At 38.1% G+C, this 25,235-nt stretch overlaps 1 protein-coding gene across 5 annotated transcripts in view; it reads right to left on the bottom strand.

The window, feature by feature from the left end:
• The window catches only part of CTNNB1 (catenin beta 1), a 49,618-nt gene that overhangs the window by 9,700 nt on the left and 14,683 nt on the right, over window positions 1-25,235 (bottom strand). For 4 of the 5 annotated variants that reach the window (XM_025272907.3, XM_025272904.3, XM_044933745.2 and 1 more), the window contains exons 2-8: window positions 6,169-6,229; window positions 5,497-5,724; window positions 5,050-5,303; window positions 4,679-4,917; window positions 4,388-4,589; window positions 3,114-3,258; window positions 57-160 (exon numbers count right to left, since the gene is read on the bottom strand). In XM_025272907.3, coding sequence (XP_025128692.1) covers window positions 57-160; window positions 3,114-3,258; window positions 4,388-4,589; window positions 4,679-4,917; window positions 5,050-5,303; window positions 5,497-5,724; window positions 6,169-6,181 — 1,185 coding nt within the window. In that variant the 5' untranslated portion in view covers window positions 6,182-6,229. Of the gene's footprint in view, window positions 1-56; window positions 161-3,113; window positions 3,259-4,387; window positions 4,590-4,678; window positions 4,918-5,049; window positions 5,304-5,496; window positions 5,725-6,168; window positions 6,230-7,218; window positions 7,323-25,235 lie in introns of all 5 variants that reach the window. The other variant, XM_025272906.3, reaches the window with a different exon arrangement.

The following is a 25,235-nucleotide window of genomic DNA, read 5'->3' as shown; positions in this document are numbered from 1 at the left end:
CAGTACATATTCAGCTTGACACTTACCAGTAAGGTACCAATTTACTCTGAATGTACCTGTTTAGTTGCAGCATCTGAAAGATTCCTTAGAGTCCAAAGGCAGTTCTGAACAAGGCGCTGACTTGGATCTGTCAGGTGAAGTCCTAAAGCTTGCATTCCACCTAAAAAGATTAAAAAGCATCTAAGGTGATGGCCATTAGCTCACAATTCCTATCAGTACTAAGTGTCTTCTTTAGTCTCAGAGGGTATCCTTCTTTGTTGCCCAAGCTTATCCCCTCCATCTAAGTCCTTTATTTTCTTTCATTTTCTAGAATGCTGCTCAGTTTCCCTCTTTTCTAGTTCACCTCAGCTAGTGACAACTTGTGTTATGTATTTATTGTTTCTTCCCTGTGCAGAAAAGCCATCATTATCTCCACAGTCTCCCTGTAGGTAATAGTCCTATTACTTATTTCCTTTCATCCAGTCATTTCAAGAATATTTAATACCAGGCCCTGTTTTGCATTGGAGCTGTATCAGTGAGGCAAACAGTCTAAAAATCATACTTTCATAGAGCTTGTGGTCTAGTTGGAAGCACAAAATAAACAAATATACTATTAGAAAGCTAAAACTATATGTCAAATGGTGTTAAGTGTACAAACAACAAAGACAAAAGAGGGGGCTACAATTTAAAGTAGGGGAACCAGGACCCCTGACTGTGAAGGTGCCATCCGAGCAAATCCCTGAAGGAGCTAATGTAAACTCACAGGGTGGAAACAGTCTAAAAAGGCAGCACCAGAATGCTTACTCTCGGGACTGTATTAAAGGCAAAAGATGCTCTTCCAAGATTCACAACCTCCTATTGTTTAGGACCCTAATGAAGGACGTTTACACTGCAGGAGTCTAAATGGAAGCTCGATTCCCCACACACTGGCTAGCTTAACTTCACCATCTCTCTCCCATTGAAATCACTTCTAAATGCAGTGGGATATACTTTCCCTTGTCTCCTTGTTTATCTTTTCAGATCTGTTTTATTTCCTCAATTAGGTTAGGTCAGCCATGTAATGCTATGCATGCTAAGTCGCTTCAGTTGTGTCCGACTCTTTGCAACTCTATGAACTGTAGCCCACCAGGCTCCTCCATCCATGCAATTCCCCAGGCAAGAATACTGGAGTAGGCTGCCATTTCCTTCTTCAGGGGATCTTCCCCACTCAGGAATCAAACCTGTGTCTCATGTCTCCTGCACTGGCAGGCAGGTTCTTTACCCAAATGCAGTGGGATACAGTTCCCTTGTCTCCTTGTTTATCTTTTCAGGTCTGTTTTATTTCCTCAATTAGACTGGGTCAACTTGCTGCTATTCCCACACACCTTGTACTTTTCCTTCACAGCATTTTCCACAGCTATAATGGAGCCCACCACTCAGACCAGACCCTCCCTATCTGGTGCCTTCCTCATAGTAGCTCCAGCTGCTAACAGAGTGCACAAGGCTGATGCTCAGTAGTTTCAAAACGACTTGGTTCCTGTCTCCCTTCTCTCCCTCTACTAGAACCATCAACTCTGAGAGAGTGGATCTTAATTCCAGATGCCTCTCAGAACTGCCTGCAGAGACTTAAACACACACATATTCTGACTGAGCATGCCCAGGGTGAAGATGGCTTTGAGGTGGCCCCCTGACTTCCCTACAGCCCTTACCACATCCACTAAGAAAGGAACTCCCTAATCTCTATCCCCACCCAGTCTTCCCTAGCATTCCAGAAGCAAACATTTCCAGCTACCTACTGACCTTTTAGTCACTTCACAGATATCAACTCCCTAAATAACATTCATCCTTTGCTACATATTTTTAATATCAAATGATTTCATTCCTAAAAGTCTGTAACACATCCCAGAAGCCTGGTCTGCTTGCCTTTGGTCAAACTGTCACATGATGCTAATATTAATATTCCAAACACCTCACTGTGATGCTGTAGCCAACAACAGCTTCTCATTATAAGATCAAGACTGAATTCTTTAGCATAACCTTCAGGAACCCTTTAGGATTTGCACTTCATCTCAAATGGACCTAAGCATTCAACACCTGTGTTTCCAAAGCTGCAATAAAGCACGAATAAACATCATCCAGGGACCTAGAAAGTCCGGCACAACACAGGCCTGCCTGGCTCTGGCCCATCACCCTCATCCTGAGCTATTCATCCCACTACTCACTAGGTTCTAGTTACACAGACTTCCTCTTCAGCACCTAGAACACAACGATTTCTTTCCTACCTTTTGGACCATCTGGATTGCACTTAATCCTTACTTCTCATATACATGAAGCCTTCTCCTTCTGTGATTTCATTTAACATCCGCCTCTTACAGAAGGACATTCCTGCCCCATTAACTCTGTATCACTATTTGCTGTTCATTTCTCTCGTAACACATTCCAATTTGTAATCACCCCATCTTTTTGCATATTTCTGTCTCCTTCACCAGCCTGATTTTATTATACAAGAATAAATACGGGGACCATACCTATTTTGTTGCCCACTGCATACCAGCTTGAAACATAGGGGCTGAATATTTTCAGAATAAATGAGCATCAGAATAACCTGGGAAATTTTTTTTAATTTAATTGGAGGCTAATTAACTTTACAATATTGTAGTGGTTTTCACCATATACTGACATGAATCAGCCATGGGTGTACATGTGTTCCCCATCCTGAAACCCCTCCCACCTCCCTCCCCAATGGGAAACTTCTTATAATCGAGATTCCTAGGCCTCCAGTCCCATGCATTTCCAGCTATTACTGACTCTCGTCACTTCAATACTCCAGGAATTCTGATTCAGTAAGCCTAAAAATCTGTATTTTTTTTTTAAACAAACATTTCAGGTATTTCTGGAATAGCTGTTATCAAGCCTATTATCAGCCATTGTTTTTGGTAATATGATCTCTGCCTGAACTAGGCTTGAACAGCACCAAAGAAGGTGTCAAGCAGAACACGTCCTTTGTCTGAATGCAACTTTGGCTTCAAGCTGAATACAACCATTACTTTCAACCTGTGAAGGTCAGTTTGATCACCCTTTTCCTAAGAAAGGCAATCTAATGAGAACTACATATGCTGCACGCATGAGAACTCAGAATAGCCAAGTACACTTACCAGCTTCTACAATAGCCGGCTTGTTACTGGAGCAGACAGACAGCACCTTCAGCACTCTGCTTGTGGTCCACAGTAGCTTCTCATAAGTGTAGGTCCTCATTATATTCACTAGAGCTTGAGGTCCACCACTAGCCAGGATGATGAGCTAGAAAGATGTGTATATATTGTTAATCATGGAATCTTGATCAAATGCCCGAGAAAAGCCTTTATTACCAACTGATTTTATTATACAAGAATCTCAGCAGCGTAGTGACATAAATGTATACCTGGTCGTCATTAACTAGACCCCCAGACTGGGGTCATATTTAAGCCCTGCTGCTACAAAATTTCACTCACATTCGTGTACCTCAGTTCTCCCCAAAATATATAAACTCTGGCCCAGTATTATTCTTCCCACACTGATCATAGTAAAAGGAAAAAAAAACAAAATCCATGTTGTTGTGAACAGTAATGCCCAGATACGAAAGTTATGTCACAGCTGACTTGTTGCATGGAAATCTGAACCAGAATGGGCACTTATTAATAAAAACTCCTAATATATGCTTTGTCTCTTTGCCTTTCCTCATCATATCCACCTCAAAAAGAGACAGCATTAAATATTTTTCCCCACCTTTCCTTCCCTGCATACCCCACCTCCTGACTCTACCCTGATTTCCAAAGACAAATCTTTTCACTGTATGCTTCTGCTAAGAACTGTTTCCCATTATTCTTTTAACATGTTCCACTAAGCCCTGCAGGATCTGCCCTATCTCAACAGTCTTATCTCACACCCCTTCTCTTCCTTACTCTCTGTATTTCCTGAATTTCCAAACCTCACCTGGTCCTCCCTCCCTCAGGAGAACTGTCACAGACGCCATTTCCTCTCCCTAACCTTCATTCACCTTAGTCAATCCCTTCTCATCCATAAGAGCTGAACTCATCCATCACTTTCTCCAAGAAATCTGCATAAACCCTCAAAACAGGGTCTGGTTCATTTACATGCTCTCATATAGCCCTTCTACTTCCTCCTAAAACTTGAACTAAATAAAGTAGCTTATTATTTCAATGTCTCTCTTCCACTCGACAATGAAAGCTTTAAGAGCAGCCTGCATGCTATGTCCCTATCACCTAGTACAGTGTACACACCAACTCAAACAGTAAACAGAGATGTCCAACTTCTCTGAGATACATACAGAGTATAAGGCATACAATAAATCTGCAAAAATCTATAGAAGGACATGACACTGGGGGTCTCCAAGGCTCCGTGACAACCACATTCAGAATAATTCTTTTACCTTGCTTTCTTGATTGCCGTAAGCTAGAATCTGAAGACAATCTGTTGTAATAGCCAAGAATTTAACATTCGTTTTGTTGAGCAAGGCAACCATTTTCTGCAGCCCGCCAGCTAAACGCACGGCCATTTTAGCTCCTTCCTGATGCAATAAAAGGTTGTGGAGAGTTGTAATGGCATAAAACAATACAGAATCCACTGGTGAACTGGGAAGAAGGAAAAAAGTCTCATCAGAAATGGTATGATTGTACTCTCCTCCTCCTGAGCTTGGAGCATTCTGACCATGTTTTCTTACCCGAGCATCTTCACCAGGGCAGGAATGCCCCCAGATTTAAAGATGGCCAGCAAGCCCTCACGATGGTGGGAAAGATTGTGCAAGGTCCCAGCAGTGCAGCGAGCTGTCTCCACATCGTTCGTGTTCTGCATGGTGCGTACAATAGCAGACACCATCTGAGGAGAACGCATGATGGCGTGTCTCGAAGCTTCCTTTTTAGAAAGCTGATGGACCATAACTGCAGCCTTATTAACCACCACCTATAATATACACGAATTAAGAAACATTAGTTTTCAGTTTTCAAATACTGAAGTTAAGGTAGACATTTTAAGACTACTTCCTTGGGAGTTTCCTTCAAAGCAGATTAAAAAGTTGGCCATGTCTCTACTTACCTGGTCCTCATCATTCAGCAATTTTGTCAATTCAGGGATTGCACGTGTGGCAAGTTCTGCATCATCTTGATAGTTAATTAAGTTTACAACTGCATGTTTCAGCATCTGTGATGGTTCAGCCAGACGCTGGACGTTAGTGGGATGAGCGGCATCAAACTGTGTAGATGGGATCTGCATGCCCTCATCTAGCGTCTCAGGGAACATAGCAGCTCTCACCCTCTGAGCTCGAGTCATTGCATACTGTCCATCGATATCTGGAAAAGGTGAATTCAACAGTCAAATCTCCATAGCTCAGCATTAACCCCAACAGTCAAGCTGATGCTGCAATCACTCCCTTTTCTTTACCACGCTGTTTGATTTAAGCTGTTATATGCTAACTTTTATAAGAGTAACTATGCAGTTCTCAAAACTGCACCCTAACTTTGAGTAAGGTAGTAATATTCTTACCAGCTACTTGTTCTTGAGTGAAGGACTGAGAAAACCCCTGTTCCCACTCATACAGGACTTGGGTGGTATCCACATCCTCTTCCTCAGGATTGCCTTTACCGCTCAGAGAAGGAGCTGTGGTGGTGGCACCAGAATGGATTCCAGAGTCCAGGTAAGACTGCTGCTGCCAGTGACTGACGGCTGCTTTTCTGTCTGGCTCCATGGCCATGTCCAGTTCCATCAAATCAGCTATTAAAAAAAAAAAATCAAACAGCATCAATACTACTACCAGGAAAATGTTATCTTAATTTGAAAATAAAAATCTGTGATATGACCCACTGAAATCTTTTCAGAAATAAAGTCTGAAAGACAGCAAAGGATAACAGAATGATGGCCAGGATCAGCTCAGGGATGAAAAATCTATACTCTTAGGAGACCACCTAACAGTTACTCACTGAATCAGTGAAGAATGGTACTGCATCCAGGCTCCAGAAGCAGTCATCCAGACTAGATTCCTGCGGGTGGCTTGTTTGCTATTTCACCAAGCCATTAGGAGAAGTGGGCAGAAAATGGAGCAAAAGGTAGCCTGACAAGTAAGCAGGGAGAGAGGAAAGCTGGGGAATCTGAGCCAGACTGGGTTAATGGCAACGAAACAGAGCCCCAGTTTCAGTAACTAAAGACTACAATACAAACCTTGGGTAGCCATTGTCCACGCAAGATTTTCAAAAAGGTAGTATGGTGTACTTCAGAGACCCTAAAAGAGTTAATCAAAGTCATTAGTATTTAAAATTGTTTATTTTAATACTTATAAGTCACTAGGATAGTCTGTCAAACATCACGGACTACATCCACAAAAAGCCCCAAATCCTCTTTTACCATGTGATATAGTGAAACACAGACATGATCTCCTCTACATACTTCAACCACAGCTCTATCACTGCCAAACTTTTAAGTTTTCACTTAAACTGTAATAACCACCTCTTTTTCAGTATAAATACAAAGAAAGTATAAGCACTCTAGTAATGAAAGCCAGGGGGAAAAGGCTATTCAAAATCAACCCTTCCTTGGGTTTCAAAAGTCCTCTCCTCTCCCTTTTTAACTTCTTTCACAAAAAAAAAAAATCATAGGTCATCTTTGGACAACAGAGGTCCAATGGGATTTTTAAAACACCAAATTTCACTGAACAAGTCAACTGTTACTGTCTTCTGATATAATACAATGCCATCTAAAATAGCATCATAAAGCAGACTGTGGTGACTGGATCAGAACAGATTTCAGACGGTTTACTAAGAAGTAACATTACTTTTCAAATTAGTCTGTAACACAAAATTAGAAGCACCATTTTCTAAACTTTTCTAAGTTCAAATTTATAGCAACAATTTATTATACACACAAGTATTACTGTCTGGAATACTTTCATCAATATAAAAATCATTCACATATATATTAAAAATCTTAGCATCTAATTTTATGTTTGCATTTTGGCTTTTTTGTGTAATATTCAGGAAAATGCTGAATTATGCAGCTATTTGCAAATGAGACCAGTTTAAGAGCTCATAGTCTCCAGATATTCCTAACAAAATTTCCTTCATTACAAAGTCTGTCCCTTAACAAGTTCACTTTGTACTACAAATTAAATATTAGATGTAAATTACCAATGTGGACTAGATATTTAAATGTGAACTGTGTTTTTTATCAATGTACAAAAAAGTTTAAATGTGTTTAATGCAGCTGGAAACTTACTTTAAAGTCCTATTTTCTGTCTTATGTACAGGAAGTATGTGTTGATTATCCTGGAATTGCTCTTCCAAAACTGGATTTTTATAACCACAAATATCACTTGACACCTAAAGGTGACAAGAGTTGTGGATACAATTGTTTTATCATCCACAGTAGAAACAATCGACAGTTTACTTAGAAGGCAAAATGAAGGTCAGAAATTAACAAAGTCATTCCTGTCAATAAGAAACCTATATTTTAAAATCAAGTACCAAGCAGGATTATGTGTTCCATGCTTCCATTCAATAGGATGGAACTGGGGTGTAGAAACTTGCATTTTTAATGAACATTCTAATATGCAGAAAGCAATCTGTAAACCACATGGTAAGAAATACAATGATGGAAGAAACCTAGGTTCTTTGTCCACTTCTGGCTGTATTTTAGCTCCTTATCTTTTGCCTATCTGAGACTGGTTATTTAACCATTTCTTTCCCACCCCTTGGAAAAAATGGGTTCCCCATTCCAGCTCCCAATATATTACTAGGGAAGGGGACTTATATGTTGCACACTGAGCTCCTCCTCTGGCCAATGCCACAGGGCTCAGAAACCAACTACTCAAATCTACAGTTGCCACAGTTTAAGAAGTGCTTTGATATATCTGGCATTAAGAAAAAACATTTTATAGTGTTTTTTTCTTGATACAAAAGCAAAACATATTAGCCGTGTTACTGGGTAAAATGTATGTGGGCTGACCTAGTAACCTGACCATGATTTCCAAAGTCATTATGTAAAAGACATTTTAATGTCTTTGTTCCAAACTTAAAATAGATGAGTTTGTATGTTGGGGACTTCTTAGTACAATTTTATTCTAGCACTTTCAAACTTACACAGTATGCAACACACATAAACATTATTTTTACTCTTTATGGCAACCCTCTGAAGTGTGGGAGGCCAAGTGTCAATCAGAAAGTAAAGAAGTAAAAAGTAGAAGTAGGAATGAAAACGAGTATATACATAAGCAGCAGTATATACTAATTCACCCTCACACTATTTTTCAGACAAATCTAGACTTACCTAAAACCTGAGAATCATTTACTAAACAACTGAATATACTGACCAGAAAACTAGGGCAGAATCTTGCCTCAACAAAAAGCTTTCCTTATTCTTCCTCTAGGCAGAGCTTTCAGCCAAGGGTTGGCTTGCCTCCACTACACCCTGCCAATCATTAAGGGCCTAGAGTGCCTAATCAACTAAGGCTTACCAAAGACTTCCTGAAAAAAGACTCCAGAGAAACAGAACTTTAAAACGGGCGTAAAGTGGGGAGGGAAACAATGTTTCACTTTATTACCCTCATAAAGATGGCAGAGAATAAATAAGAATGAAAAGTTCAGGGACAGCGGATACATGTACATGCTATGGCTGAGTCCCTTTGCTCTCCACATGAAACTATCACGACATTGTTAATTGGCTATATTTGAATATAAAATTAAAAATTTTAAGTTCAGTAAAAAACTGAAATTGTGAAAAACTATAGAGCATAAAGGAAAAACACAGAATATAAGGAAAGAAGCAAGAGAATCAACTTGGGATCAAGGCTTCAACTGACATGCACTTCAAAAAGAAATATGAGAAAGAAAAATGTGGAAAAGCCCACTGTGTACCGATCAAGATAAAGGGAGTATGATGCTTTTCAAAAAAAAAAAATGAAGTACTAAATGTTCCTAGAGGCAAGTGACCTCTAACTATAGACTACATTTAGAATGCTTCATTTCCTGCCAGCTTTATCACCACCAAGAGTGCTCTGACAAAGAAAGAGGGTGCCAGGGGATCACCAACTTACCCAGTCTAATGGCGTAGTGGACACATGCATCCTTTTTTTATTTTTCTCTTTTTGCTTAATATATGCTCTTTTTCTAATGATACATTTTATAAAGAACATCTCAAAATTCATCTTATATCTAATACATATAATTTCAATCTAAGGATAAAGTTCATTCTGAACCATACCTTATTCAAAGTATTACTATTGAATACTTAGCAATCCGATAAGTACTGAATTACTTATTGATTCAATACTTCAACTGAATTTTTCCTTCAGTTTTCTAGCAAGGGTACCTAAGCATGCTAGGTTTTTCTTTTTTTTATTATGAAGATTTTCAAATATGCACTAAGGCAGACCCAACTTTCTACTGCACAAAACACCTATACTTAACAACTGTTAGTATCAGGCCATATTGGTGTCTTCCTACAGGATGATTTTAAAGCAAATTACATACATCAGTACGTTATGAAGCTATAAAAAACAAGGATATTTTCTTATATATCACATTCTAAATACAAAAGATTAGCCTTAAAGTTTAACTTCAAAATGATGGTTGGAGGCTCCACTTCACCTTCTGTACTAAAAGTGGTCCTCGGTCAAAACCTAGACCGAGGAAATTGTAACACAATACAGATTTCATCTATCAATACAAAATTATCTTGATTACCTTGGATTTCAAAAAGTTTGACCACTACTTAAAGTAACTTTGCTACATAAAAATAAAACATCTATTATAAAATCAGTTTATACTAAATTACTGGCAGTTCATGCTAACAATTCGCTTCTCCAATAATCTAGTAAGAAAGTTGATAAACTTTTCATATATTTTCGGGGATTTAAAAAATATAGTTTGTAGTAAAGTCTATTTTGTAAATCTAAAAGCACATACATATGCATTTTTACTAACTGTCACCAATACCTTGCCATTTAAAAATTTATACAGTCTCCTCAAATCTTCCTGTTTAAGCACTTTTTATTCAACGCTAAAATGTTTAAATCACAACTTATTCTAGTTTCCTTTCTGCTTTTACTCCCAGAAGTGGGGGGTGGCGGTGGTGTGTGTTCATCCATCCATCCATCCTGGGAGGGGGTGTGTGTGTGTGTGTGTGTGTCTGTGCATGTGTCCTGGGAGGGGCCTTTTCAAAATGGGCAATAAAAACTTAACATTTAATGAGACTTTCGCTCCTTCCTCTGAAACACCTACATTAATGTCACGGTACAAAAATCGCTATTATAAATCTGAACTGTGGCAAGGGGAAATCAGGATATTCCTGATCATTTTCCTGTCTTCTCTATCTCATCCATAAAATAATACATGTGTGTGCAAAGTCACTTTCAGTGACTTTGCCCATACATGACCACTGGATAAACCATAGCCTTGACTAGACGGACCTTTGTTGGCAAAGTAATGTCTCTGCTTTTCAATATGCTACCTAGGTTGGTCATAACTTTTCTTCCAAGGAGTAAGCTTGACTACTTAACTTGACTAAAGTCACTTCAGTCATGTCCAACTCTTTGTGACCCCATGGACTGCAGCCCCCCAGGGTCCTCTGTCCATGGGATTCTCCAGGCAAGAATACTGGAGTGGGCTGCCATTTCCTTCTCCAGGGGATGTTCCCAACCCAAGGATCAAACCCATGGCTTGTGCGGCTCCTGCACTGCACGCGGGATCTTTACCACTGAGCCACCAAGGAAGCCAAACAGTATTTTTCTTTGGTGTTCCTATAATAATGACATTTTGCTATATTTGGTTTTCTATTAAATTTACTATTAGGTATTTTTAACAAAAATAGAAAAGTCAGTTCCTTTTGTTGTAGACTCTTTACTAAATATTATCTGTACTTTATCATGAGTCTATATTATAACCACACCTCCAGATTCCTGAATATCTAGTTTGTGTTTCCTATTTACCTTGCTATTCAAAGTTTAAAAAATGTCTTTGCATATAAATTCATTCTCTTATTTTCATTTCCCTTCCACCCAAGGATTGCTTCAACTACTGGGTTCAATAAGAACTTTTAAGTTTTAAAGTTTTGATACATAGCTTGAAAATATTGATGCAGCATAAACTGATAGTCACCAAAGAAGGCACTGTACTAGTGACCAGCTTACCCCAAGGGCCTACCAAGCACCGGCTGCTTTCTCAGACAACTTTTAATAGCTACATCCACCTATCTCATGTATACCCCAACCCCCCTCCCTACAAGTTCTAAGTTCTGAGATTAAAATTAAATGCTTCATTTCCCTCCCTACATGTAGCCATTTGTCTTGCTAGACTTTTATGTAGTTCTTTTGCATTTTTATGCACTACATGTGTATGTTATGTGTAAGGAGTCACCGGGATAATCACTGATATAGCAAGTTAAACCAACTATGTGTGTCTGAGAATATGAATTTACTACTTAAAACAATTCAATTTTGGCTTTTATCCTTTACATGTATATGTTGTTAGTCTCAATGATGACTAACTTCACACAGAATCTTTGGTCAGTAACACAATCCTAATACAGTCCTGATCCTCTAGGGGAGAAAAAAATGTTTTTCAAGACAAATTTTCACTTTATCTACTCTAAGAACAAACTACTACATAAAGTAGAAACTTTTTCTCCAGCTTATACTAAAATATAAGCTACCAAAGAGACTGATTTTTTCAATTTTGTTTTTATTTTCATTTTTATTAATTTTATCTCAATTTTGTTTTTGAATTTAAAAATTTTATTATTATACTTGATTTAAAATATGTTCATTTCAGGCATACAGTTTCAGATTCTTTTCCATTATAGGTTATAAGATACTGAATATAGTTGTACTATATAGTAAATTCTTATTGTTTATCTATTTTATATAAAGCAGTGTATATATGTTAATCCCATTATTTCTAACTATTCCCTCCCTCTCCCCTTTCCCCTTTGGTAACCAGTTTTCTTTTCTATGCCTGTGAGTCTGCTTCTGTTTTATAAATAAGTTGATTTGTATCAAATCATTTTTCTTTAACTTACTTAGTATGATAATCTCTAAATCCATCCATGTTGCAGCAAATGACATTATTTCATTCTTTTTTATGGTTAAGTAGTCCATGGGGTTGCTAGGAGTCGGACACGACTGAGAGACTTCACTTTCACGCATTGGAGAAGGAAATGGCAACCCACTCCAGTGTTCTTGCCTGGAGAATCCCAGGGACGGGGGAGCCTGGTGGGCTGCCGGCTATGGGGTCGCACAGAGTCGGACACGACTGAAGCGACTTAGCAGCAGCCCACTGTGTGTGTGTGTCTGTCAGTGGACACTTCCGTGTCTTGACTGCTGTGCACAGTGCTGCTGCAAACACTGGTGTGCATTCAAGATTGATATTTTAAAATATAGCTATTTCAAAATGCATACAGAATAGCTTTATCTACAATAGTACATTTTATAATTTCCAAGTATAATCTTACACAAGTTAAAATAACTGTTTATGTAGTAAAAGTATAAAGAATATACACCAGTTTCTTAATACCCAGGGGTAAAAGGAATAGGAAAGGAAAGGATATTAAAAATGGCTTCAACTCATTAGCAGTGTGTGTGTGTTTAATCAAACACAGCAAAATTACATCTGTTAATCTGGGTAGTGAGTTCATGGTATTTACTATATTACTCTCCACACTTTACATAGCAAAAATAACTAAATAAAACAAGAACAAGCTATACATCAGCATTTCAGATGATATGATTTAAACTCCAAATATGATTTTAAAATAAGACTACCTCTGTTTATAAACAGAGTCTCACAGACATAGAGAATGAACTTACGGTTACTAGAGGGAAGGATTCCCGGGGGAAGGGATAGGGAGTTTGGGATGGATATGTACACACTGCTCTATTTAAAATGGATAACTAAGGAGGACCTAGTGCATAGCACAGGAACTCTGCTCAATGTTATGTAGCAGCCTGGATGGGAGGGGACTTTAGGGGAGAATGGATACTTTTATGAATGGCTGAGTCCTTTCACTGTTCACCTGAGATATCACAACATTGTTAATCAGCTGTACTCCAATATAAACCAAAACATTTTTTTTTTAAAAAAAGAATAACTTTGTATGTTAACCTTTTAAAATTCATTAAAATGGAATTACCAAAGATAGGCACAATAAAGGACAAAAATGGCAAGGACCTAACAGAAGTAGAAGAGATTAAGAAGAGGTGGCAAGAATACACAGAAGACCTGTAAAAAGCTCTTAATGACCCAGATAACCACGATGCTGCAGTCACTCACCTAGAGCCAGACATCTTTGCAGCGTGAAATCAAGTGGGCCTTATAAAGCATTGCTATGAAGAAAGCTAGTGGAGGTGATGGATTTCCAGGTAAGCTATTTCAAATCCTAAAAGATGATGCTGTTAAAGTGCTGCACTCAATATGCCAGCAAATTTGGAGAACTCAGCAGTGGTCACAGGACTGGGAAAGGTCAGTTCTCATTCCAATTTCCAAAGGAAAGCAATGTCAAAGAATGTTCAAACTACTGGATAATTGCACTCATTTCACATGCTAGCAAGATTATGCTCAAAATCCTTCAGGCTAGGCTTCAGCAGTATATGAACTAAGAACTTCCAGATGTTCAAGCTGGATTTAGAAAAGGCAGAGAACCAGAGATCAAATTGCCAACATTCAATGGATCACAGAAAAAGCAAGGGAATACCAAAAAATAAAATCTGCTTCACTGACTACGCTAAAGCCTTTGACAGTGTAGATCAAAACAAACTGGAATATTCTTCAAGAGATGGGAATACCAGACCACCTCACTTGCCTCCTGAGAAAGCTGTATGCAGGTCTAGAAGCAACATTTAGAACTGGACATGGAACAAAAACTGGGAAAGGAGTATGTCAAGGCTGTATATTGTCACTCTGTTTATTTAACTTATATGCAGAATACATCATACGAAATGCTGGGCTGGGTGACTCACAAGCTGGAATCAAGATTGCTGGGAGAAATGTCAGCAACCTTAGATATCCAGATGATAACCACTTTGAAGGCAGGAAGTGAAGAGGAACTAAAGAGCCTCTTGATGAGGGTGAAAGAGGAGAGTGAAAAAGCCTACTTGAAACTCAAGATTCAAAAAACTAAGATAACAGCATCTGGTCCTATCACTTCATGGCAAATAGATGGGGAAAAAGGGGAAACAGTGTCAGACTTCATTTTCTTGAGCTCCGATATCACTGTGGATGGTAACTGCAGCCATGAAATTAAAAGACACTCACTCCTTGGAGGAAAAGCTATGACAAACATAGTGCATTAAAAAGCAGAGACATCCCTTTGCCAACCAAGGTCCACAGTCAAAGCTATTTCCAGTAGTCGTGTATGGATGTGAGAGCTGGACATAAAGGCTAAGTGCCAAAGAACTAATGCTTTTGAACTGTGGTGCTGGAAAAGACTCTTGAAGAGTCCCTTGGACTGCAAGGAGAACAGTCAATCCTAAAGCAAATCAACCCTGAATACTCATTGGAAGGACTGGTGCTGAAGCTGAACCTCTAATATTTTGGCCATCTGATGTGGAAAGCCAACTTACCTGAGAAAGACCCTGATGCTGGGAAAGACTGAGGGCCAAGAGAAGAAGAGGGCAACAGAGGATGAGATGGTTGGATGGCATCACTGACTCAATAGACATGAGTTTGAGCAAACTCAGGAAGATAGTGAAGGTCAGGGAAGCCTGGCCTTGCAGTTCATGGGGTTGCGAAGAGTCAGACACGACTTAGTGACTGAAAAACACCCAAAAAAGATACAAGTATTTTATAGAAACTCTTGTTAAATCAGCTGAGCTTTACAAACTCAAGTCTCAAATATAAGGATAAGATAACTATGTCCATCTACCTGCAACGGTAGCTGTCACAAAAGCTAAACAAGGCTATAAGTCATTTTAAAAGGCTAGAAATTGTATGTATGTGGGAAATCTGTGGGAAAATGTTTGCATTACATCCTGAAACTGAAAATTCTGTTTCTCAAAGTTCACAAAATGACTGCCTAATACTTTTATACTAAGGACACTCTTTGCTAACATTCTAGAGACACTTTTATACCCATTTTAAGTGAATTTCAGAGTCTGATAAAGCTGCACAGAAAACATAATTCAATTAAATTTTTAGTGAAAGTTACTAAATTATATACAACTATATTTCTATATACATTTAGGATAGTCAGAAAAACATATCACAGAAAGAGTTCACTCATAATTGCAACAATAAAAAACAAAAAAAAGTACATAAAAATCAAATGGAAAGCTGCCTTATTCCTAACTAGAATTTGTTTGTACTGTATAAACAGGCCAGTTTTCTCGTAGTTCATAAAGTCAGTGTATTTCCAACAAAATAATGATTTCCTTAGGAGTGAAAATGATTCCTAAATTCATTTGAAATGGAAGTATGAAGGTAATTAAAAAAGACTGAAATAATGATAAAAAAGAACCAATTCTATCAGATACTAAAACTCAATATAAATCAACAGCCACAGCAATTAAACAATGTATATTATTGGGGGCAGGAATGGTTAAGAGACTACAGTAATCAGAAAACATCCAGACATAATGCGGCAATTTAATAAATGTAAAAGGCAATATTTCAACTGTGGGAGACAGCTGGACTATTTGAGTAATAATACGAGGAGAAAAGGACTTTGTTTCCTTGTAAAAAAATACTATTTTTAAATCCTTACTTGGCTATATTAAATCTACACAAGACAAATATTTACAGGCAAAAAAAAAAAAAAAAAAAATCAATGAGACAAAATATGGTATACACATGAAGGGTGGTATACATGGAAATAAAACTATGGTAAGAAGCCCAATATGGTAAGAAGCATGACTCTGAACTCTGAAATCAAAAAGTAAAGACAGGACTGTATGTGTCTGTCTGAGTGAAAAACTTAAAAAATTCCAAGCCCCCCCCCCCCCCAAAATAAACAACCATGCATGAAGTACTTTTAAAAATGACATATTGAACACCATAAGTGAAACATGATTATAGGCTAATACCCATAGCACACAAAGAACTGAGGAGAAATCAGTAAATATAGCAGAGGAAGGGCAGGAACCACCACTGAAGGAAAAATAAACAGCAAAAAATATACACAAGAGCTTAAATTCATTTTTTTTCTGCTTATCAGATTGTTAAGAGCAAAAAGATTAATAATACTGACGATATGGATATATTTAAACTGGCAGAAGGTTTTTGGACAGTAAGTTGGCACTATTCATTAAATATAAATGTAAACACTCTTTCACATAAAAATACCACTTTATAATAGAAATGTATTCTGCAGGATATTCACAGCAGCATGCCAAAAGGTCTGCACAGTGAAGCATTCATAAAGCTGGAAATTAACCAAATGCTCACCAACAAGAGAGTGAATAATGTATCCACTGGACAGAATGTATATTCATCTACTGAACAAATATTTAAGTACCTTTTATGTTACTAGCATTGCATAACAGTGAATAAGAGTCAGAGTCAAGGTCATAGTCTAGGAAAGCCTACATTCTATTAGAGAGTTAAGCAATAAAAACAAGACAATTTAAAGACTGAGAACTGCTGTGAAGACAATAAACAAGGTAAGACTAGAGTAACTAGCGAGTGGCTGGTGACTAGTTAAGAAAGAGTGCTGAGAGAGGAAGTGACAGGAATACAGGAGGAGCTAGCCAGGTGAAGATGGGGCAGAACACTCCTGTGCAGAAAGCCAGTGCAAAAAAAGCAAAGACCTGTAAAGAAATAGCACTGAAAGGTCCCCTGTGGAATCATGACAAGAGGTAGGGGCCATGTCGATAAAAGGTATACTGGGAAGCCAACAGAGTAACTAACACCTGTGATTCCAGATTTAAGTTCACTCTAGTGTCTATATTGGAGAAGGCACTGGCGACCCACTCCAGTATTCCTGCCCGGAAAATCCCATGGATGGAGGAGCCTGGTGGGCTGCAGTCCATGGGGCTGCTAAGAGTCGGACACGACTTCACTTGCACGCATTGGAGAAGGAAAGGGCAACCCACTCCAGTGTTCTTGCCTGGAGAATTCCAGGGACGGCGGAGCCTGGTGGGTTGCCCTCTATGGGGTCACACAGCAGCAGTGTCTATATGGAAAAGAAAAGATCATGAGGGGCAAAAGAAAAGCTGGGAGAAGAGTTAGGAGACTACCGTAAATCATCCAGGTGAGGGGGATAGAGGATTACTATGAAGCCATTAAAAAAACACAGAAAAAAATACAACATGTATCTAATACACAAGCTATTTACATACTTTTAGATAGACTTCTCACACACACTTCCAAAAGAAAATGTTTAGAAATAATATATTGGTATTAGAAATGATACTTTGTCCAAGAAAACAGCTATCATTTAGCACACTGTTAGCCAAACACTAAGTATATGTTTCTAAACATAAAAACTAAGTGATCTATAAAATGGACTTTCTGCAAAAGAAATGTGGAAACTACTCAGCTGATCATTAGCACCTCAAGACACAAACTGCTTTTTAAAAAAGACATTATTGAGGTGGATAAACCTAGAACCTATTATAGTGAAGTGAGTCATAAAGAGAAAGATAAATATCGTATTCTAACACACATATATAGAATCTAGAAAAATGGTGCTGAAGAATTTATTTACAGGGCAGCAATGGAGAAACAGACATAGAGAATAGACTTCTGGACATGGGAAGAGGGGAGGAGAGAGTGAGATATATGGAAACTTATATTACCATATGTAAGACAGCTAGCTGACAGGAATTTGCTGTATGGCTCAAGAAACTCAAACAGGGGCTCTGTATCAACCTAGAGGGGTGGGATGGGGGAGAGATGGGAGAGAGGCTCAAAACGAAGGGGATATATGTGTACCTATGGCTGATTCATGTTAAGGTTGATAGAAAACAACACAATTCTGTAAAGCAATTGTCCTTCAATAAAAAAATAAATTTAATTTTTTTATAAGACATTTTTTTATCTTAGGAAAAATAAACGTTTTCTAAAAGAAAGGAAATCAAACTTACAGCAATTTTAAAAATTATTTAGCCAAATGTCATTTTTATTGTATCAATAAATTTCTATTTTTAGTAAATTAATCTAAGAGTTTTTTCATTCAATTATTCTACTAAAGTGGAGATACTCTAAAAATCAACTTCACCACAAAATAATGTCAGATACTTGATTAAATTATTTATATTACCTTTAAAAGTATCTTTTACAGCTTTAGTGTGTTTCCTTATAGTATCAGGTAAACATCTAACTCTGCCCTAGAAATATTTAATAAGGTAGCATAATTAAATGCCTAGCAACTTCAGTTCTCAGACAAGTGTCATCTCACGAACTCTTCCCAGCAACCACATAAAGTAGGTAACATTCCCCCAACCATCAGATGAAAAAAAATGACTAGCAGCAGTTAATAAGAGTATAGCTAGTAAACTGCTCAGTTAAAACTCAAATCCAGGGGGCTTCCCTAGCAGTCCAGTGGTTAAGAATCCACCACACAAGGCAGGGGACATGGGTTCGATCCCTTGTTGGGGCACTAAGATCCCACATGCCGTGGAGCTACTAAGCCAGTGAGACCATGAGTCTCAACTACTGAGCCCGAATTCTGGAGCCTGCACACTTCGACTAAGACCCAAGGAAGACCAATAAATAAATAAAACTATTAAGAAAAAAAACTATTAAGAAAAAAAAAAAACAACCAACCCTCAAATTCAAGTTTGTTTAGCTCAGTCACATCCCTTTTCAATCAAATCATGCATCCCATCCCCACCCCAAAAGTTGTAAAAATTAGTATTTAACAATTACTGCTGCAGTTAAGAGCAAGGGTTAACAATTTTTAAATAAAAGTATCATAAGTAAGACTAAAGAACTACAATCTTTGCACAGTAACCACAGCATCACTACATACTCCATACTTCGTGCCTAGAACAAATGCTGACAAGAAAAATGCAGGATCATCAAATATGACTATATTATAGTAAGAAAATGGAAGATTTTACTTCAAGAAAATTTCCAGATGTTAATCTCTAAATTCAGGCTACCAGCAGAATAAATGGCAAGTACTCAATGGCTTCCATAAGCAATTTGATGCATTGCTTTATATCCCATAACCTTCCTCTTCTCCAACTTGTTACAAGAGTTTCCCTTCGCCACCATACCAGCACACTGATCTTTAAAAATAAATAAATGAAATTAAAAAAAAAAAAGTAAGCTCAGTAAGTGAACTTTGAGAGGGCCTGGGACTCTTCCATGAGTTTCTCACTGTTTCTAAAATGCTTAGCACAGATCAAGCTCTTACTTAACGGACTGAATATGCTAAAAATAAGAAAAATGTTCTAAAGTAGGCAGGATAACAACTAAAATGTAAAATAGAGGCTCTAAGCCAACAACAATTATATATAATCTAAGAGACTTAATGCTTTTAGGAACATGAAGGATTCACTTGTGAACAATCTATCTCACCTAGAACAGAAGTCGGCAAACTTTTTCTGTTAAAGGCCAGACAGTGAATACTTTAGGGTTCTGTAGGCCAGAAGCTCTCTGTAGCAACTATTAAACTCTGCTACTGCAGTAAGAAAGCAACCACAGACAATATGCACACTAACAAGCAAGGCTGCTGCTGCTGCTAAGTCGCTTCAGTCGTGTCCGACTCTTTGCGACCCCATGGACTGCAGCCCACCAGGCTTCTCCGTCCATGGGATTCTCCAGGCAAGAACACTGGAGTGGGTTGCCATTTCCTTCTCCAATGCATGAAAGTGGAAAGTGAAAGTGAAGTCGCTCAGTCGTGTCTGACTCTTAGCGACCCCATGGACTGCAGCCCACCAGGATCCTCTGTCCATGGGATTTTCCAGGCAACAGTACTGGAGTGGGGTGCCATTGCCTTCTCCCAACAAACAAGGCTAGGTTCCAATAAAACTTTATTCATGGAAAGTGCAAATCTGAATTTTGTAAATTTCATGTGTCATGAGATATTATCACCTGAGATATTATCTTTAGGCATTAAAAAGTGTAAAAATCATTCTTAGTTTGCAGGCCCTGAAAGCCAGGTGAGGTGGCAGGCAATAACTGACCAACCCCATTTATTACTTACTTTCACTGAGAACAAACCAGGGGGCAAGTGAGTTTACTTTTGAATTAAACCTAAATGTGAAGAACAGCAGCAGAAAGGGTTTCTAAGTGGGCTACTAAGAGTATTCACACACTGCTTTCCCAAAAGTATCTTCAAAAATAAGTATTACTTTAAAAAATGAAACTGGACCAAATGACATGAAAGCCACATCAAGACCATCTGTTTTAGAAAAACCATTTCAGGCCATTAAGAGCAGGTACATGCTAAAACCGAAATACAGTTCAACATATTCATGCATTTTTCTTCAATGTTAGCCACTGTTATTAATTAATGATGGTCATTATTAATATAGCACTTAGACCCACATGTTTGGCCAATGGTGACAGTGTCTGAAGAGGATGTGATGATAATACATAAATTATGTGTTACCTAGAATTATTTTTTAACTCTCTAGAAACAATTTCTAGTGCTATCAACATAGACAGAATGATTTATTTTTTCATTTACTTTTCCCCCAATAGTGTGTATTTATTTCTCATTATAAGTTAATAAACATCTTTATACAGAGGAATGTTAAGAATATTACTGTCTTAATAATTCCAACTTTCTATGCCATTTAGTTTAATTTTTCAACAGTTATGCACCTGGTACTTTCAGAAAATGTTCAATGAACATTTTTGAAAACATTAAGAGGTGGGGGTTAGGGAACCAATCTCCACATGGTGGAAAATATGAATATTGTTATCTCTACCCCTCAGAAACATAGGAATTGATAAATGACTCATCCAAGGATGACACAGAATCAAGATTCAAACACTAGTCTTTTTTTTTTTTTTTAATTCCACATATTGTGATCTCTAATCTGACAGAAACTTTTCCTCACATTTTATTCAAAAATCTGTAAAATCAAAATATAGGCATTATATTTACTGGCGGAAAAAAGTTTTTCAGTTGATGCATGTGATTCAAACCCGTTTTCTTCAAAGTCACCTGTATTATGTATGTTCATACCAAATGTGTTTCCTAAAGCATTTTTAAACAATGTACCACAGAGATAAAAATGAATGTAGACATAAGCATACGGATCAAATAAATTCCTTATAGCGAGCTGACTTTGATACAAATACTGTAACTTTTGTTTTTTATATATTGTTTGATATATTTCTGCTAATTCTTTTACCTTTTGACTCTTTTAATTAATTGCCTCATATATTGAAAATTCACTGGAAGGATTGATGCTGAAGCTGAAGCTCCAATACTTTGGGGCAAGAACCGGGCCATCAGAGGGGACCCTGATTCTGAGAAAGATTGAGGGCAAGAGGAGAAGGGGGTGACAGAGAATGAGATGGTGGGATGGCATCACTGACTTAATGGGCATGACTTTGAGCAAACTCGGAGAAAAGTGAAGGACAGGGAAGCCTTCACTATGAACTGTGCTGCAGTTCATGGGGTCACAAAGAGTCAGGCACGACTTGGCGACTGAACAACAACATACACTGAATAGGAAGTTGGATATTGTCCTTTTCTAACCCAGTTTGACAGTCTTTTTAAAAACATTTTATTTCATTTATAGCTGTTACAAATTGTATGTTGGTCCTATCCCTCATCTTATTTTTGTCTGCAAATTCTAACATCTGGTTTATTTCAGCATTCTTTTTTCCTCTTGATCTTTGGCAATTTTTTTTTCCTTAATTTTTCACATGTCTAGTAACTACAGATTGTATATTATATATCTGATATTGTGTATTGGATATATTGTGGAAACTCTGGTTTCTGGAGTCTTCTTTTAAACATTCTTTAAGGCAGTCAAATCATCTTAATTTTATAGAGCTTGGTTTCACACATTATTAGAAGTGATCTATCTCAGATTTTACCCTTAGACTTAGGGTGAATTACCTTAATCCTGGGAAACATCTTTAGTCCTCAAGTGTGATTGTTCTCTGGTTTCAAATGAAAAGCATGAAGTGTTTACCAAGACCCCCTAATTTGGTAGGATTCAAACTCCAAACTCTTCTTCACAGTGAGGGTGGAAGCTGAAATCTCTGCTCATACTTCTCAGTGTTCCATGTACTGCTTTAAAATGAGCTCCTTGAAATCGCCCCCGCTCCACACACATACACGTTTACACACAGATTCTGAAGCTTCCCTCTGGGACTCCCTTCACTCTGAATCTACCTATCCCCTACCCTCAATTTCCAGCCATCCTGGCAACCCTGAGCTCCATCGTCTGATACTACATGAGTTCTAGACTTCACTAGAAACACTGGTCGTAGTTCTCACTAGGGAAGCCTTAGAAATATGGATGTCACCAAGTGAGTGTGTCCCTTCTTTCATGGGTCACACAACTCCTCAAAATTCTGTCTTCTTCTGACCATTCTCCGGTACCTTCAAACAGCTATTTTTATATTTTCTCCCAAAGTTTCTAATTTTTTTCTTCTAGTTTTATTGAGATATAACTGATACATACTGTGTAAGATACATAATATGATTTCATTTACACACATCATGAAAGGATTATTACAGTATATTTAGCAAACATCCATCACCTCATATACAGATACAGAATTAATAGAAAAAAATTTCTTCTGGTGATGAGAACCTAGGATTTACTCTCTTAACAACTTCCACATATAACAGACAGCAGAGTTAATCGTGTCGTACATTACATCCCCAGCACTTATTTGTAACTGCAAGTCTGTACCTTTTTTGACTGCCTTCATCCAATTTCCCCCTTTAAAATTGTTTTTTTAACCAAAAAGATCTCCAATCTTGCTTGCAGAACCATTTAAATTGGTCCTCCCAAAGGTTCTAACCTGGAACTTTAAAAAACACAGATTACCTGGCTCCAGCCCCATGGTTTTCTATCAGCTGGGCTGGAAAGGACGTGGCCAATGCTGCTACTCCCAGAGCAAAGGGCTACAGATAGAGACAAACTATGATTCAACTCCATGTGTAACAGTAACCCAAGCTAAAAAAAACCCGCAAAAACAAAACATAAACCTGACTCCACAGAGTAACCCTAGCAGCAGTTCCTTGAGAACCATCTATTCATTAAGACAGCACATACTCTGACTTAATCTTTAGCTAACTTTTGCCCCCCACCATGCACAGCAACAGCATGGCACTCTTCCAAGCAGAAGGACCTCCTGCTGCCTTCGACAGCCTTACCATAGTATTAGGTCGCCTAATTACGAGGTTTTCATACATTTAGGAAGAAGAGAATATTATATAGAAGAATAAGCTAGGAAGCATTTACTTTCAATATGTTACTCTGGTACCTCAATACAAAGAACTTCAAGGAACTCTAAACTGCTGTTCTATTGTGAGTCCAAAAATATACTGGAGAGTGAGTCAAAACCTGGAGCTATATACAAATGCCCAATTGGTATATTATGTTCTTTGTCTTCTCAATTTACCAAATTGTGAGGTTAAGAGATTTTCTGTCCCACAAGAAATCTTTTCCATAATTTTTTCATTTACTCAATAGTTCTAGCATAAGCAATAACAATAGCATAAATGCAATGAATGGAGAGATTTCATATATTCAACAAATTTGTTATGCAACTGCTATATGCCAAGAATAAGAACAGATTCTGAGGATATAGCGGCGATATAAAACAGACAACAGACATGGTCCTTACATTCTTGACAGAGACACAGACAACTGAATAAACAATTACAAGGAGTGTAACAAGTGTGTAACAAGTGTAACAAGTATGTAACCTGTAACAATCACAAGTGTGTAGTTGAGTGACAAGTGGGAGAAGGCAGTGGAAACCACACTGGGACAAGTGAAGGCCCTGCGTGAAGAGCAGCCACAGGCTTCTGTGGCGGCCTTCAAGGGAGCCTTCAAGCTGAGACCTAAAGATGCACAGGAGCCAGCACATAAGGAGCAGAGCAGGAATATTCCAGAAATCAGAAATAATGTGCACAATTCCAGAACTGTTAGGACTATCTTTTACAACCACAGTAGTTTGATAATAGTGGGAAAGAGTAATTATAATGAGGTTGAAAGTAGCCAGACCATGTAGAGCTTTTCAGCCCTTAAAAAAAAAAAAAAGGATTTCTTATTCTAAATGCCATTGGAAATCCATGAAGGGTTATAAAGCAGGTGAACAAGATCCTATTTGAGTTCTTCAAAACTGACCTTGGCTATAATAAAAAAAACTGAAAGGGTAACAGGAAAAAGGTAAACCGGTAAAGCAATGTCCAGTGACAGATGGTGGCTTAGGCTAGGCTACCAGCACTGGGCACAAACAGTAGCTCGATTAGAGAAATACTTTGGAGACAGAAAAAAGAGGCTCTACTGATGGACTGACTGCAGTAGATGAGAGGAATTAAAGATGACTCCTAGAAAATAATAGCAAATGAAGCAACTGACAAACAACTAATCTCAAAAATATACAAGCAACTCCTACAGCTCAACACCAGAAAAATAAATGACCCAATCAAAAAATGGGCCAAAGAACTAAATAGACATTTCTCCAAAGAAGACATACAGATGGCTAACAAACACATGAAAAGATGCTCAACATCACTCATTATCAGAGAAATGCAAATCAAAACCACTATGAGGTACCATTTCACGCCAGTCAGAATGGCTGCGATCCAAAAGTCTACAAGCAATAAATGCTGGAGAGGGTGTGGAGAAAAGGGAACCCTCTTACACTGTTGGTGGGAATGCAAACTAGTACAGCCACTATGGAGAACAGTGTGGAGATTCCTTAAAAAACTGGAAATAGAACTGCCTTATGATCCAGCAATCCCACTGCTGGGCATACACACTGAGGAAACCAGAATTGAAAGAAACACATGTACCCCAAATGTTCATCGCAGCACTGTTTATAACAGCCAGGACATGGAAGCAACCTAGATGTCCATCAGCAGATGAATGGATAAGAAAGCTGTGGTACATATACACAATGGAGTATTACTCAGCCATTAAAAAGAATACATTTGAATCTGTTCTAATGAGGTGGATGAAACTGGAGCCTATTATACAGAGTGAAGTAAGCCAGAAAGAAAAACACCAATACAGTATACTAACGCATATATATGGAATTTAGAAAGATGGTAACAATAACCCTGTGTACGAGACAGCAAAAGAGACACTGATGTATAGATCAGTCTTATGGACTCTGTGGGAGAGGCAGAGGGTGCGGAGATTTGGGAGA

The sequence above is a fragment of the Bubalus bubalis genome, chromosome 21 (assembly GCF_019923935.1).
Source record: "Bubalus bubalis isolate 160015118507 breed Murrah chromosome 21, NDDB_SH_1, whole genome shotgun sequence".
NCBI lineage: Eukaryota > Metazoa > Chordata > Mammalia > Artiodactyla > Bovidae > Bubalus > Bubalus bubalis.
Note: the sequence above shows the minus strand (reverse complement) of the source record. Positions and strands in the feature narration are given on the sequence as shown.